General features: G+C 44.3%; 1 protein-coding gene across 1 annotated transcript in view; it reads right to left on the minus strand.

Moving 5' to 3' along the window:
* The window catches only part of Wwc3 (WWC family member 3), a 114,678-nt gene extending 113,774 nt beyond the window's left edge, over positions 1-904 (minus strand). Inside the window, exon 1 of the mRNA XM_020178474.2 lies at positions 621-904. Within this exon, the coding sequence (XP_020034063.2) occupies positions 621-904 (284 nt within the window). The remainder of the gene's footprint in view (positions 1-620) is intronic.
* Positions 905-16,052: the final 15,148 nt, after the last annotated feature.

The following is a 16,052-nucleotide window of genomic DNA, read 5'->3' on the forward strand; positions in this document are numbered from 1 at the left end:
GTGACAGTGCATCTTGCCACTACGGGGACAGGGAATGCCTGCCCGTGGGCCGCAGGGGCCCGGGACAGGCATGGGCGAGGCCACCATAGAAAAAGGAAAAGAGGGTCATCCGTCAACCTCGGGAGAGGAAATTCCAGGGGCCCAGCTCCCAGGCTCCGGACAGCGGGTGACGTGAGGGAACCGAATCACAGCGTCTGCCCCGCGACAGGGGACCTACAGGAGCCCAGGGCTACTCGCTCCTGGGACTCAAGGCCCTGGAGAGCAGGAGCCTCCATCCTTGGGCAAAACCCTGGGTGTAGAGGTGTGGGGGTGGAGGGGCTCGGATCCTCGTCCCAACGCCAGAGATGCACGAACTTTGGCCAGGCCCGGGGGCCTCCTGGTGTGCTCAATCTTCTCCCTGGGCCCAAAGGTTAGAGTCGGCAGGACCATACCCCGAATTAGGGACTCCAGGAAACTTCCAACTCCGGGAGTGGAGACTCCCGGATCATAGTACCCATCTTGGCCCTGGGGAACGCGGACAGGGGCACCCCTGGGTTCTTGGCAGCCCCGCGCTGATCTGGGCGTGTTGCCAGCGCATCCCCTGTGGTGGCACCCACGCCGGGTCCCGGAGGCCCCCTTACCGGTCGCGAGGATCGATCCACGACGTCTGGCGGGTGTTGTGGTCGATGTAGAAGACGCGGCCGTCGTAGTCGCGCGCCTCCTCCCAGCCGGCAGGCAGCGGCAACTCGGCGCTTTCCCGGGCCCGCGGCGGCGGCGGAGCGGAGGGCACCGAGGTTGCGGGGACCACGGCGGGGGACGCCGCTGGCGGCGGTTCCCGCTGGGGCTGCGCGGGAGGCGGCGGATCCCGCTGGGCCTCCCGCGACTGTCCCCGCCGTCGCCGCCGGCCACCGCTCAGCCACGGCATGACGGCGCGGGCCCCGCCACCGCCCGGCCGTCCCGCGCGCGTCGCCTCCTCAGCCAGCACTAAGGCCCGGCGCCCAGGGCGCGGGGGCGGCCACGGAAAGCCGCCCACTGCACCCGGCGCATCCTCCGCCGGGCGCCCGCGCACCGGCGCCCAACCGGCTTTGTGCGCCTCTGCGTGCGCCGCTGCCTGCGCCGCCCGCTTCGCCCGGGTGGCTTGGGTCACTGCCGCGCGTGAAGTCACAGCCCCAGAACCGGAGCTGCAGCCGCCGCAACCGGCAACCCCTTCACTCCTGTGGCCCCTCCGGCCATCTTCGCTCCTGCGCGCAACCGGGTCTGGAGGGCGGGGCGCTAGCAGGCTCCGCCTCCTCCCCAGCTGCTCCGCCCCTGCTCGCTACTCTTCGGCTCAGTATCCCTCCAAGGCTCCTCCTCCTCCCTCGACCTCTGCTTCCCTCCCTCCCACTGCCCCTAACTCCGCCTCCCGCTTCTCTGCCTTTTCCCTCAGCGACTCCTCCCTGCTGGATGCTCCTCCTCCAGTCTCCCACGGGGCCCCCTCCTCTGCGCTTAGCTATTCTGCCCCTCCCCCCACGCCCGCCAGAGGCTCCTCCTCCGCCTTGGTTCCCCGGCTCCGTGCGCTCCTCCCTCTTCCCTGCAGCCCCACCTCCTCCCACCTCGGGAAACCGCAAGGGGGCCAGGATGGGCGCCGCCACGTCAATCCGCCCCCGGGCCACAGCCGAGAGAAAGGAGGGCTGGGAAGACTAAGCTCTACCCGGGCTGCCGGCGCCGCGGGCTTGGGGCTGACTCCTAGAGCCCAAATAATTCTCGAGGGAGAAGGCAGTCACCTTACTTCACCTGCTTGCAGACCCTGGACGTCTGGAATCCTCCCGTCTGTACATCTGAGTGGAGGCTGCGCCTTTGGTCTCCCGAATCCCCAAGCCGGCCCCACAGAAGTGGGCGAAACCCCCTAAGGAAGGCGGCGGGAGCTCGGGAGCTGAATGAGGAACCCTCAAGACCCTTTCGGGTGGAGCAGGGAAGCCACACCTGGAAAAAGGCAGCGCCTCACCCTAGGCAGGGGCCCCATTACCCTCCTTGAGCTCTTCATCCAGTTCCTGGGGCCCAGCAGTTTGAGCAGAGACCCACATAGGCCACTGCTGGACAGGACGCCAGACCGACTCCTAAAACTTGAAACCTAGGTGGCAACTTCTGTGCACATCTCCTTGGTAGGGAAATGGAAAGTCCCAGGGTTGGAGCTGTGCCTTGCTCCAAATCCCCTTATTCAGCCTGAGGGCCATAACACACCATGCCAGGAAATGCAGGAAAGTGTCAGGGAAGTTTTAAAATACTATTACAGTGATACACAACATCTATTAAAACGTCTAACAAGTCTGTATCCAATGTACGGAGAGGGAGGAACTAAAGAAAAATGTCCCCCCAAGTGCTCACAGTACTTTGCATTCCTTGCGTAAGATGTTTTGGGGTTTTTTTTTTAATTATTCACCTTCCGAATTTTTTGTAAGATGATACTATTTTATAAGGAAAAGAATTGTTTCTAAAAAGAAAAATGTGAAAATACAAAGACTGCCAGGAGTCTCTCCAAGGAAGGTCTTTCTTTCCCACCTCCCACTACAACCCTGAAATTTCCTTGCTCCTCAAGTATCTGCCTACCCCACCCAGAATGTTCTATGTTAGAAATTCCATCACTTGGGTCCTTTTAATAGGTAGCAGTTAGACACTTTTAGTGAACCATGAACGATTATTAGGTGTCCAAGGGAAAGGAGAGGAGAATCATAAAAGCAAATGCAGTCAGCCCTCCATGGGTTCTACACTCACAGATTTTACCAACCAAGAGTAGAAAATGTCACGTTGTTGCTGGTATGTATTACATAGTTAGGCCTACAATGGTTGTATCTGTGCTGGACATGTGCAGACTCTTTTCTTGCTATTATTCCCTAAACAATGCAGTATAACAACTATTTGCATAGCATTAACATTGTATTAGGTATTACAATTAATCCAGAGAGGATTTAAAGTATTAGGGAGGATTGCATAGATTATAAGCAAATATCACACTATATTATATAAGGGCCCTGAGCATCTAAGGATTTTGATATCCAGTGGAGAAGGTGTCCTGGAACCAATGCCCGGTGGACATGGAAGAACAACTGTACTTTGTGATGTTGCATGTGCTACAGAATGTCTCAAATGCTGGGTGTCCCCTCTCTGATCTCTTCTGATTAGCATGATTTGTGCCCAATGGGGCTGCCACTGCCTTCATTTCCTCTCCCTTTCTACCCCACTGTGAAATCATCTTACCACCCAACATGGCCCTTCTGATGCTATATTTCCACCCTCCTGGACACATTGTCATTTCAGAATCTCACAAATCTGCCAAAAATGTAGCATTCAAAACTACCCTGAATGGAACTAGAGCATACTGAAGTGAAACCATCCTCTAAAGAGAGAGATGGAAAGAGAGGGAGAGCAGCTATTCCACACATGGAAGGACCCATAGATGACAAGGCAAGATGAAGAAGGCACTGATAAGGAGGGATGGATGGATCTGCATTCAATCAGTAGCTCACAGACAGTATTGACTGGCCTTCACTGGAGTAAGGGGCCCTCTATACCCATTCTACTGGTCCCAAGTGTGGGCTGTTGGCCCACTATGCACAGATATTATGCTGAGTGTTGGGATATTGCACAACACAACACAGCACAGCACAGAGTCTGTGCTCCAACAGACCCCCATACACAGTTAGGGACTAGACAAACAAATAAGCAATTGTAATACCATAGTGACTTGTGCACAAATGAAGCCAGGTGCCAGCCTCAAGTTGAGGACTCAGGGGAGGTCTTGTGAGACTGAAAGGAAGATGGCTTAATTGGGAAAACTGAGGCTCCAGTCTTTTGGATTCCTGGGTTCTGAGCTCGTGTGCCTTGGTACATGGAGCTGCTGTCATCAAATCCTTGTTGATTTGTGTAGCAAATGCTGCTGTGGCCTGTCCTTGGTTGAGGCAAGCTCCTTTCTCTAGAAGATACTGATGATAATCCTTCCTTGACAGGAGCTATCTGAGAGGTCGCACACTCACATCCACCCCAGTCCAACCCCAGGGACAGACTATGCAGTATAACAGTCTGCCCACTTTTCTTCAGTGGGACAAATTCTAGTGCCCTTCACACTCAAAGCTGCCCAGAGGATTGGACTGAGGCTAACCTTCTCCAAACCATTGCTTTGCCAGCTCCTCCCTTGCCCCATCCTGCCTCCCACATCCATGTAAATATGCCCCAGTCAGTTGCTCATAGGAGAAACCCATCTCAGCCACTGCTTCTCAGGAGCCTGACGAGGAATAGTTTCCTGCATGTCTGCTCTTGTCTAAGCACTTAGTAAATCTGAGCTCAATTCATCATCACAATGTCTGTAAGTATTCTTGTTTTCATCTGCACATACAAAAAGAAGAAAGGACAGTGACATGGCATGCCAGTGATGAGAGATTGGAGACTCTCCCTGAAAAAGCTTAATCCACAAGCCCACCCACCACTACCTCTGGACCACTCTGCTTAAGATAACTAAAGTGGAGCTGGGTTTAAGATTTGTCATCATAAAAGGAGCAGAGCCAGAGACAAAGAAGCCAATGTTTGGGGTGACCACGACCTTGATCACCCCATTAGTACTATCTGATTTGCAATGTTTGTGCAGGCATCTGTTGATTATCCCTAAAAACCTATGAATGGAGTTGGTAAGGAAAAAAGGTTAGTAGAGGAATGAAGAAGCCCATGACTTCCCAGCTTTGCCATAATTTGGAAAGGGCTGTGTGTGTGTGTGTGTACCTTGAGGGAAAATAAGACCTGTCATTCTTGCAGTCAAAGGGTACTTTCATTCCATGTTGAACTAAAAAATACATGCATACATACAACACTGCAGGGTAAAAGAGTGTTTAGTCTTAACTGAATACACAATTATGCATTTTTTATTTCCTCTACATTAAAACCAACAGCCATGCCAACAAAAAAGTAACAGCAATGTAGTGATCCATCCTCCCACTAAGATTTCAGATGGAAAAACAGCTCAGAAAAATCCACTTTGGCTCTGGGTAAAGGATATGCAAAACTGTTTTTGTTCTCTTACCCCCAAGCCCTCTGGGGAAGTCCCCTTTCTAAAGCTGTTAAAATGCACCAATATATAACTTGCAGAATGCTGTCTTTAAAATGGTTGTTATAGAGTAAATCAGACAATCAAGGACAGAGATTGAAGATTTTTACTCTGTTAGATTATGCCTTCTCTCCCTACCTGTCTCTACAAAGACAACCTTTATTTTAAAAAGGAAGATACAAAATTGGATCTATACATATACAATACTTAGAAGCTTCTAGAAAAGGAAAATCCATGAAGGCTGAAATCATAAAGTCTAAAATGAGAAAAAATAAGTACAGTACTGATAAGGAGTCTTGCCTACCTTGTATAAACAATCAAGTGTTCTAGGAAGTGACACATTGAGTAATTCTACACATTGTGCTAAAACTACAACGGAAATGGGGCTGGATTGGCTCTGAAGAAGAAATGGTTCATTATTTGGTGATCTTTAAATGGTAGAATAATTACTCAATTATAGGTGCTTTTCATATATTTAAATAATGCAAATCCTCCAGTAGCAGAGAAGATTAGGAGAAGTTATTCTTGTTCATTCCTGTCTTGCTGGTTTGGAGGTTGAGAAGGAGGGAAGTGCAAAGATTCCTGAGGAGCTCTCTCCCCAGGCTCAGGAATTGAAATTGAGGTGGGATGCGGTTGTTCCTTGATGCCTATTTCATGGTTTTATGTGAAGACACGAACTTTAGACATTTATTTGACTTGTAATTTTTTTTAAAAAGGTCATTGTTTAGAATTTTGTGGGTAGACTGGGAGCCTGGAAGCACTGTTCTCACGTGGGACTTCCTTGATTTGTGTAGGTATGTACCTGGATTATTAAAGTGCAGATTAAAAAAATACCAATTTATCTCCCAAATTTAAGAAACCTTGGGACTGAGTGTGGTGGTGGTGCACACCCATAATCCCAGCACTTGGGAGATTGCAGGAGGATTGAGAGTTTGAGGAAGCTTTTTTTGAGACCCTGACTCAAAAAAAAAGAAGGAAGAAAGGAAGGAAGGAAGGAAAGAAGGAAGGAAGAAGAAAGAAAGAAAGAAAGAAAGAAAGAAAGAAAGAAAGAAAGAAAGAAAAGAAAGTCACCCATGATTTTCCCTTCTATCCCTCCTCTCCCAATACTATATTTTTACTTCTTTTTCTTTCCATCCCATGGGTTCTGTTCAATGAAATGTTGGCAAGCCAATTTAACATTTATTTCAGACAAACCATAATTTTAGGAAGATGCAGCTGCCATGAGCCAGCATACAAGATGATTTCTTCTAGCTGAATTCTCTCCTGTTTAGGATTATGACTCTGGTCCCCTGTGTATCTGAAAAAACAGATTCTTAAAACTGCAGATCTCTGCTGGATGAGCTAAGCAGAATAGCTCAGAAGTCTCAGCTTGCAGAAACAAGGAGAATTTATCTGACACAGAAATGAGCAATCTTTTTTTTTTTATGACACTAGTGTTACAAATTAGTCTGTTTTGTAGCATGAATGGAACAGCCTGTGAACACAAGTAACCTCATTGGATCCTGAAGCAATGTCCCAAGATGGCTGGTATTTATCAGTAACAGTCAACTAGGGAGGGCAATTGTATGCCCCAAGGACATTTGACAATGTCTAAAGACATGTTTATTTGTCACAACTAGGACAGGGGCAGGACTGGTATCTAGTAGGTAAAGACCGGGGTGGGGGGGTGGGGGGGGTGGCGGCAACAGTTCTTACATTACCCACAGTGTCAGCCTCCACAACAGAGAACAATCCCCCTAATATCACAAGTGCTGAGGTTGAGAAATCTTACAAATGAATGCAATTTTCAATAACATTTATACTACAATACTGATTCAAGACCTATCTGGGTAGTGTTTTCCTCACTTCACCCCATAATCTCTAAGGGTCTGTTTTCATTTAGGGGTGCTGGGCCCTATACCAGGCACTAATCAAAGTGTAATCGCATGCCACTTTCACATTCGCTGTGCAGAGTGAGCATATTTAAGAGCCTGGATCTTTTTCTGACTCAGCTTTACATTGTGTCACTGGGAAATTCAGTCTGGCTGCTCAGGTATGGAAGTAGAAATGGACAAAAAGCAGCTGCTAGGCCAACCATACTATAAGCAGTTTGATTTTTGTCCCTACCCAGGACAGACTATATAATTTATGGCCTATATTTGCAATGCAAAATGAAAATGCATTTAGCTCCTTGCTCAGAAAGTCCAAAGAATTTCAAGTTTATAACAGTAGGACATTAAAATGAGCACGAGCCCAGTATAGTGGTGTGTACTGTAATGCCAGCACTTGTGAGGCAAGACAGGAGAATGGCAAGTTCCAGGCCAACCTGGGCTGCATAGCAAGACCCTGTCTCAAAAATAAATTAATAAAATAAAGTAAGCATGATGACTGCACAAGTAGCAACCCGTGAAGTCGGCTCTTTGAGATTTGATCACTGTGTCCTTTGAAAATTCCAAATAAGTACCAATTTTCAGTGACAGCAGGAGAGACTGTTTTGGGAGAAGGCAGCCCTGTCCCTGCAAATAAAAACATTTGTTGCCCAAGCCTTCTCTACCTGCCCAGTTACCTCCCCAAGGTCAGCATGACCCTGCTGACTCCTTGGGTTCCCTAGGATTGGGGTTGAATTGTGCCCCTTTTGCCACAAAAACGTGTCCAGGTTCCAACTTCTGGTTCCCACAGATGCAGGGACAGGGAAATTAGGTCTCCTAATTGGAGATTGGAAATTAGGTCTTTGCAGATGTAATCAGTTAAGATTAGGTCACACTAGAGTATAGTGTGCCTTTACCCCAATATAACCGCTGTCCTTATGGGAGGGAGAGAAGAGGTGGACATCCAGGGAGAGGGCCATGTGAAAATGCAGGCAGAGGCAGAGAGGCTGGGGTGCTGCAGCCATGAACCAAGGAATGCCAAAGACTGCTGGTAGCCACCAGATGCTAAGATAAAGAAAGACACGGAACAGATTCCTCCCAAGAGCCTTCAGAGTGTGCATGGCCCTGCTCAAACCTTGATTGCAGATCACTAGCCTCCAGAGATGGGCAAGAATAAATTTGTGTTGCTTGAAGCTCCCTAGTGTATGGCACTTTCTTGCAGTGGCCCTAAGAACTAATGTGCCTGGAATTGTCCCCAGGCTTCTGCTGATGCTTTTGTGGGGATTGGAGTCTATATAATTCTGTCCCAATCAGTGCCAGGAAATCCCAAGAAACAGAAACTCACCCCATGAAATCCTGCCAAACCCAGGAGCCCCAGGTAGAACACACTTGAGTCCATGAATGCATTCCATAAAATATAATAGCTAACATCCAGTGGAGGCCAGAGGCAAACCAGAAGGGTCCATATCTGCCACATGCTGCTCAAAGCTCAGATTTACTCTGGACCTCTGGCTGGCTATCCACCCTATAGATGAGGGAAGTGTCTCTTTATAGAAGCATTCCAGGTAGTCCTAAAGGGGTGATGTAATTAAAACAAAGGACTATAACTTCCAAGAATTGACTAGAACCCAACTTTGAGCATCAACAGTTGCTAATATCACAAAAAAAGAGACAACCAGACTTAATGTGCTTTCATAGAAGAGCATATCACCTACAACATAGTCTTGCCAAAAAGTCAACCTGAATGGGATCCAAGCCTGTGGATCTAGTTGCCATATTCCAGGAAATGGGAGATGTGTGAAAATTAAGCTTCAATTGGCCGTGCAATAAGACATGTCAAACATTTCTTTGATGTCGCTAAGACAGTAAGCATAACGTATCATGTTCTCCTTTGGTTGACTTCCACAGGCCAAATCTTGCAAGTTGCTTTTTTCTTTTGTAAATAAAGCTTTATTAGACACAGCCATGATCATTTATTTATATATTGCATGTGATTGATCCCCTAAGGTACAATGGTAGAGTTGAGAAGTTGCAACAGAGAAGTCATGGACCCCAAAGCTGAAAATATTTACCATCTGACCTTTTGTAGAAAACATTTGCTGACTACAGGACTAGATCAGAGAATGGATGAAATATTTATATCCCCTCAAATTCATGCAATGTAATCCTAACCCCAAATAGTGGTTAAAATGGTTAGGAGGTAAGACCTTTGGAACTAATTAGGTGTTGGCATAGAGCCCTCATGAATGGGATTAGTGCCCTTATAAAAAAGGGGTCAGAGAATTAGTTCGCTGTCTTTCTATATCATGTGAGGATACAATGAGAGGTTGGCAGTCTGCAACCCTGGAGAAGGCCCTCACCAGAACCCAACCATGATATTTTGGTGTCTAATCTCAGACTTTCAATTCATAGAAGCGTGGCTCAAGTGGTAGAGCACATGTCTAGCAAGTGCAAAGCCCTGAGGTCAAACCCCAGTACAGCTTCTACAATGGTGAGAAATTAATGTCTACTGTTTAATCTTCCTGGCCTATGGTATTTTATTATAGCAGCCCACATGGACTAAGACATTAGGATTTGTCTGTTACTATCTCTCATAGTACCACATCATTTCCCTTAATGGCTCCTTTCAAATTTGCATTTGTGTTTATTTGTTGATATCAGTTCTCTACAACTAGACTAGAACAGGGTCTCTTAACCAGATGATTTTGCCTCCCAGAGACATTTAGGGATGTCTGGAAACAGTTTCCATTGTCAAGACTGGGGATGGGGGGCAGGAAGCAGAGCTACTGGAATCTCAGTGGGTAGAGGTTGCTGATAGGAAGCTGCTAACCCTCATATAAACCCTGGACAACAAAGACTTATCTAGCCCTAAATGTCAACAGTACCAAGGTTGAGAAACCCTGGGTAGGAAGCAACAGAGCAAAGAGCAGGTGTTATTCTCTAGTGCATATCTGCAAGGAAAAGGTAATCAAGATGTATTTGTTGAATGAATAAAGTATGATCTTGTTAATCATTACATCATACCTTCTCATCAAAATGACCTCAAAACCAATTATCGTAACTCAGACAAAGCCATGCAAGACGTCCAAAACTGATCACTATTTGGAATATTCAAAAAATACATGTTTCTGCTGATATCACAAAGAGATGACACCAAACATGATGTGCCTCCAGGGAAGAAAACAAATACCGCCAACTGTGAGGCAATCCTGCCCCTAACCCAAATCCGATCAAAGCTTCCAGAAAAATTCCATGGATTCCAAAGGTCTTTCTGAGTACATAGAAAGAACACTTATCTACAATAGGATTCCTTTAAGTGCAAAGGTCTTTACTGCTAGAGGGAAAAATTCATATCTTGAGAACAAAAAAAAATGCAAAATCCAATCAAATGATCAATGCTACCAGCTCTACAAATGTCTACGTGTGCACAGGAGAATCAGTAATGTATGTAACTTAAAACTAAAGGTCAGGGGCCTTGAGACAACTTCTCATGAATTATGGGGTCATGGACACAAAATTTATTAATTGAGTTACATATTGTATCAGGGACACTGACAAGAATGTAGTCAAGGTTAGGCTCAAATCTTGGGTGTGCATGCAGGCTCACTTCCTGGGCTGGTAACTCTCATCTACAATACAGGAGAATCTTTCAGTTCCAGGAAGATTGTAGAAAAGCACAAAAACCTTCACGAGAATCAAAACTATAGGATTCATATTTGGGATGTAGAAGGAATCTGTGTATACAGTTGTCCCTTGGTATTCATAGGTAATTGGTTCCATGACCCCTGAATATACTAAAATCCGAGGCTGCTCAAGTCCCTTACATAAAATGCTGTAGTGTTTCCATGTAACCTACATACATCCTCCTGTATACTTTTGATCACCTATTGATGACACATAACAGCTAATACAGCATAAATGCTATGTAAGTAGCTTTGTAGTAACAAAGAAAAAAGTCAATACATATTCAGTCCAGATGCAATTTTTTAAGATCTGTACTTAGTTGAATACATGTGAATACAGAGAGCCAACTGTATTTGTAAAGTTTAAAAGAATTTCTGAGTTTTGGAAATCACTCTAACATGTATAATTGAGCAATCTAAACTAGTGATTTTAGTTGAAAACTAATTTTATATACGTATTTGAACATTTTAAGAGACCTTAAGATTCACTAGGTAAATTTGATTCATAAAATATCAAAAAATTGTTTGTCTACTCAGGAATGTATTTAACGGTGACAACTAAAGTGATTAAAAAGGGAATGAGTGCAGTATACCAAAAGCTTTAAATGTGCTTTAAAATGCATGAATATGTTTAATTAATTAAGCAAATCAGATCAGCTATTTTCCAAAGGTCCCTTAAAAGTGGTTGGCATTTGCTATACTTAAAACAGAATTTAAAAAGAAAAAAATAATGATAAAGTTTCTAGACTGCACTTACAAGGATAGCAAAAACTAGGCATTTGAAATTTTAACTTGAATAAATTGGCTATCAATTTTGTATAAAATATTTTTGTATACACACCACTCTTGAGGGCTATAGTGAATGCTTTTGAAGGAGTGTACAATGTCCAAATTAATGTGCTTACATAAAAAATCACAAATCCATCTTAGTAACCCTGTGTAGATAACACAAATACCAATATTGTTTACCAGAGACATTCCACCCAAACCTAAAATCTTGCTCAGCAATCCAGAGCCGATAAAATCTGATATGATGCAAGTTTCATTCCTCCTAAGGTGCTTGTGTTTCTGTTTTTGCACAATCTGAATCTAATTTTCTGCTCTTGTCACTTTCTCTCCCATTTATAAATCTGTGTGTGCACAGGTGCATGTGCACATGGGGATGGTGGGGGGCTTGACTGTCCACTGAAGAAATCACTTCATGGTTAGTCAACTGATTTATGCTCCTAATAGAGGATCAGCTTAATTGCATACCAATATAGCAAGGAAGTGTTGATGGAAGGTCCAAGTAGCCATTTTTGTAGCCAGTATGGGCTTTGGAAGTTACTGAGCTCTGATTGGGTGAATCCCATTGTGGTCTAATTGTGGCCGACAATAGTGTGAGCTAACCGTCCTTTGTGGTCCACAAAGTTGCACCAGCAACATCTGCATTAGAAATGAGAAATCCAACACTACAGCTGAGCCCTGAAGAATCAGAACCTATTTTGTAGCCAGATCCTAACCTGAGCCCATGTACATTCAATTTCAATTAACATCAACCTAGACAAGAATTCAGGTCACAGTGATCTCTCTCAGTGATGTCTTGTTTGAGTTTCATGCTCAGTAGCTTGTTTGCTTGTTTAACATTTTCCAGTTCAATTAACTGTATATCATCTCTGCAATTACTACATTGTGTGTGTATTTGTTATTGAGCTAACGCAAATGGCGCTTGCCATAAACATGCTACATTAATAGTGCTGCAGAAATCTTCCATGCCATGGAAAGGGTAAAGAAGTATCTGCAGTGATCCATTGAGGCCCTTGCACCATAGAGATTCTAGGAAGTGGCGTAAACTCCAGTCATCTCCTCTATTACCCTAGAGAAAGGCCTGGGTGGATTAAAGAAGGCCACAGGAGCCTATTTCCTCTCTTTTTTGAGTGAGTATACCTTTGGACTTTATGGCTTCTTCTGGTCACTATCCTGCTCCTCCAAAAACTTCCACTCTCCTGACTTTGGTCAGCATAGATTACCCATGCCTGTTTCAGACAAGGTCTCACTATGTAACTTAGGCTGGTCTCGAACTCACAATCCCTCTTCCTCAGCCTCCAAAGTGCTGGGATTACAGGAGTATACCAACACACTTGACCCCATAGGATGCATACTACCTGTACTTTTTTTGGAGGATTTAATGGGGTTTGGACTCAAGGTCTCTGGCTTGCTAGGCAGGTGCTCTACCACTTGAGCCACGCCCCCAGCCCTTTTTTACTTTAGTTGTTCCTCCCTCTTCCCATAGGGTCTTGTGGGTTTTGCCTAGGGTTGGCCTTAGACCTTGTTCTTCCTACTTTTGCCTCCCACGTAATTGGGATCACAGGCACACCACAATATGCCTGGTTTGTTTGTTGAGATGGGGTCTTGCTAATTTTTTTGCCCAGACTGGCCTCGAACCATGATTGTCCTGATCTCTGCCTCCCAAATAGCTGAGATTACAGGCATGAGCCACTATGTCCAGCTCCTGCTACTTGTACTTTTTGCATCTGGCTTCTTTTTTTCTTTTTTTTCAACTTTATGCTTGTGAGATTCATTCTTGTGAGTTGTAGCTCATTTGTTCCCAAAAATGGTAAGAACTCCATTGTAATGGCATGCCACAATTTGTATATGCCATTGTGTATGTGGGCTTATTTTATCTAACTGGTTTGGCACACTTTTTCTGTAAATGGTCAGATAGTAAATATTTTTTGCAGTAGTCCATGAGTGTGTCACAAGTATTTCTGCCATTGTGCTTAGAAAGCAGTCATAGATGATACGTAAACAAATGGGTATGGTTGTACTCCAATATAAAACTGTGTTAGTGCTGAAATTTGACTTTCGTGTAATTCTATAATGTCACAAAATTTCATTCCTCCTTCAATTTTCTACTAACAAGTTAAAAATGTTTAAAACTATTGTTTTCACACTATACTTTTTACCTAACTAAATGGCAAATATTTGTAGAAGCTTCCAAATGTTGGCAAGGGTGCTGGTAAACCGGACTTCTTGGGGAATATAAAGCCATGCATTCTTTGGGGTTAGCAATGGGGCATTTATATATACATATCAAATGCCTTAAAATGTTCATACCCTTTGACCATTTCTAGGCATTTATCCAAAGAAAATAACCAGAGATGTGCATAGAGATTAATGGGCAAGGATATTCATCATAGAATTATTTACGGTGTTGAAAAATTGAAAACAGACTCCAACTTCCACATTTGGCAATTGGGCAGCTTGAAGTAATGCATCCCATGCTCCCAATATTTCTCCAAACACATAGACATGCTGCATAAAAAGTAACACAAATATGTAATACACAGACTACCAGGAAGACAGATCTCTTTCCTGGATCATAGACCCTCTGTGTTAGGGGCTGAGGTATTACAATACTAGTATAGGAATCAAAGACGTGATGTTGATACCCCAAAATGGGGACTAAAACTGGGACTGCTGCATAAAGCTGGGACATGGACTGACTGACTACCTTCTCCACGAAAGGAAGGACAAGGTCAACATCGCATCCTCCCAGGCAAAAGGCAAGCAGCCTCGCTTCTTGAGGACACTACAAGGGAGGGAGCTGGAGGAATGCTCTGAGAAAAGAAAACCTCAAACACATGCACCATACTTTCAGAATGAGAATGTGCACTATCCTTGGGGCAGGGAAATCCTAAGGTGAGAAAGTTAAGGGAAAACTGGCCCCAGCCCAGCCCTGGTGTGTCTGGCAGAAACAAAGGCAATCTACTCTCCACAGGGCTCTTCTATGACCCAAGGCATTCTGTGCTCCTCCAAGAAGAATCATCCTGCAGAAAGTGAGAAAGGTCTCCCAGCAGGGAGGATCCCAGGCCTGAGAATTTACGGCAGTAAAACCATTTGCGACAGCCCCATCAAGTAAATGGTTTCAATTGTTTACAAACATAAAAGAAGGAACCGGAAACAATAATAAAATAACCAGGTACAGCAACAAAATAGTAGGGAGAAAATTAGAAGAACAAAAGAGAACCTCAAGGGGTAAAGAATGTCATTGAAATAGACTAAAACAATGGATTAAAGAGCTAAAGAGAAAATTTGTGAACCTGGAAAACAGATTTGAGAAAGTTACCATGGATATACTACAGAAAGATTGAAAGTGAGAACAATGGAAGCCTAAGAGACATAATGGATAAAACGAGAGATTCCAACACATGTCTAACGTGCTCCAAAGGAGGGAATAGAGAAAATGTGGAAGTGGCAATATTAGAAAAGATAGCAGCTGAGAATTTTTGGCATTGATGGAATACACAAATTCTCTGAGCAGATGAACAAAATCAAATCCACATCTGTACATATCATATTAAAACTTCAGGCCTGGCACTGTATCTCATGTCTGTAATCCTAGCTACTCAGGAGGCAGAGATTAGGAAGATCATGGTTCAAGGCCATCTGGGACAAAAAGTTAGCAAGAACCCATATCAACCAGTAAAGCTGTGTGTGGTGGCACCTGCCTGTGATCTCAGCTATGTAGGAAGCAGAACTAGGAGGATCACAGTCCAGGCCAGCCTAGTTGAAAAGGTGAGACTCTATCCCCCAAATAACTAAAGCAAAAAGAACTGAGGTTGAGGCTTAAGTGGTAGAGTGCCTGCCTAGCAAGCATGAGGCCCTGAGTTCAAACCCCCGTACCACCAAAACCAAAAGCAAAGCCTTCAGAAGACAAAAGCCAAGAGAAAATTGTAAAAAGCAATGGATAGTAAAGAATCACCTGCAGAAGAAATCATGCAGCAGTTGACAATAGGAATCATGTCAATAACAAAAAGAAATCAGGAAAGGTATGAAATAGTGTCTTACACCAGCGAGAAGCCAATCATTTAAAGTCTATACTCAAGGAACTGACATGGATCAACCGAAGAAGAAACAGGTAAAATCTATGTGGTTTTTTTTATTGTTATTATTTAAAACACTATTAGAAGACAAAGCCTTGAAGAGATGGAAGCACTTGAGTAAGAAACTCCAAATTAACCTACAGTATTTACAAAGTCTCAAATGTAACAGCATATTGTTATAATAACCTAGCTATCTTAAGGTTAATATGGAAAAATAAGGAATCGAAGGCAGAAGACATTTTAAAAGGGAAAAGTACAGGAGCGAGTATTCCATCTATTAGGTAGGAAAACGTACCATAAAGCTGCCATAATTTTTAAAAAACATTACTGAAGCATTAATAAGCAGATAGATTAATAGAAATGGTCTGAAATTACTACATAGTATAAGAAATTAGTGTATGCTGGGTGTGAAAGTACAGGTCTGCAATCCCAGCACTGTTTAGGCTGAGGCAGTAGGATCTAAAGTTCAAAGCCAGCCTGGGCTATATACTGAGACCTTGTCTCAGAAAACCAAGGAATGGGGGGTAGATCAGTTGGTAAAGTGCTTTCCTAGTGTGAGCAAGGCCCTGGGTTCAGTTCCCAGCACTGTCAAAAAAAAAGGAAAGAA

The sequence above is a fragment of the Castor canadensis genome, chromosome X (genome assembly GCF_047511655.1).
Source record: "Castor canadensis chromosome X, mCasCan1.hap1v2, whole genome shotgun sequence".
Lineage (NCBI taxonomy): Eukaryota > Metazoa > Chordata > Mammalia > Rodentia > Castoridae > Castor > Castor canadensis.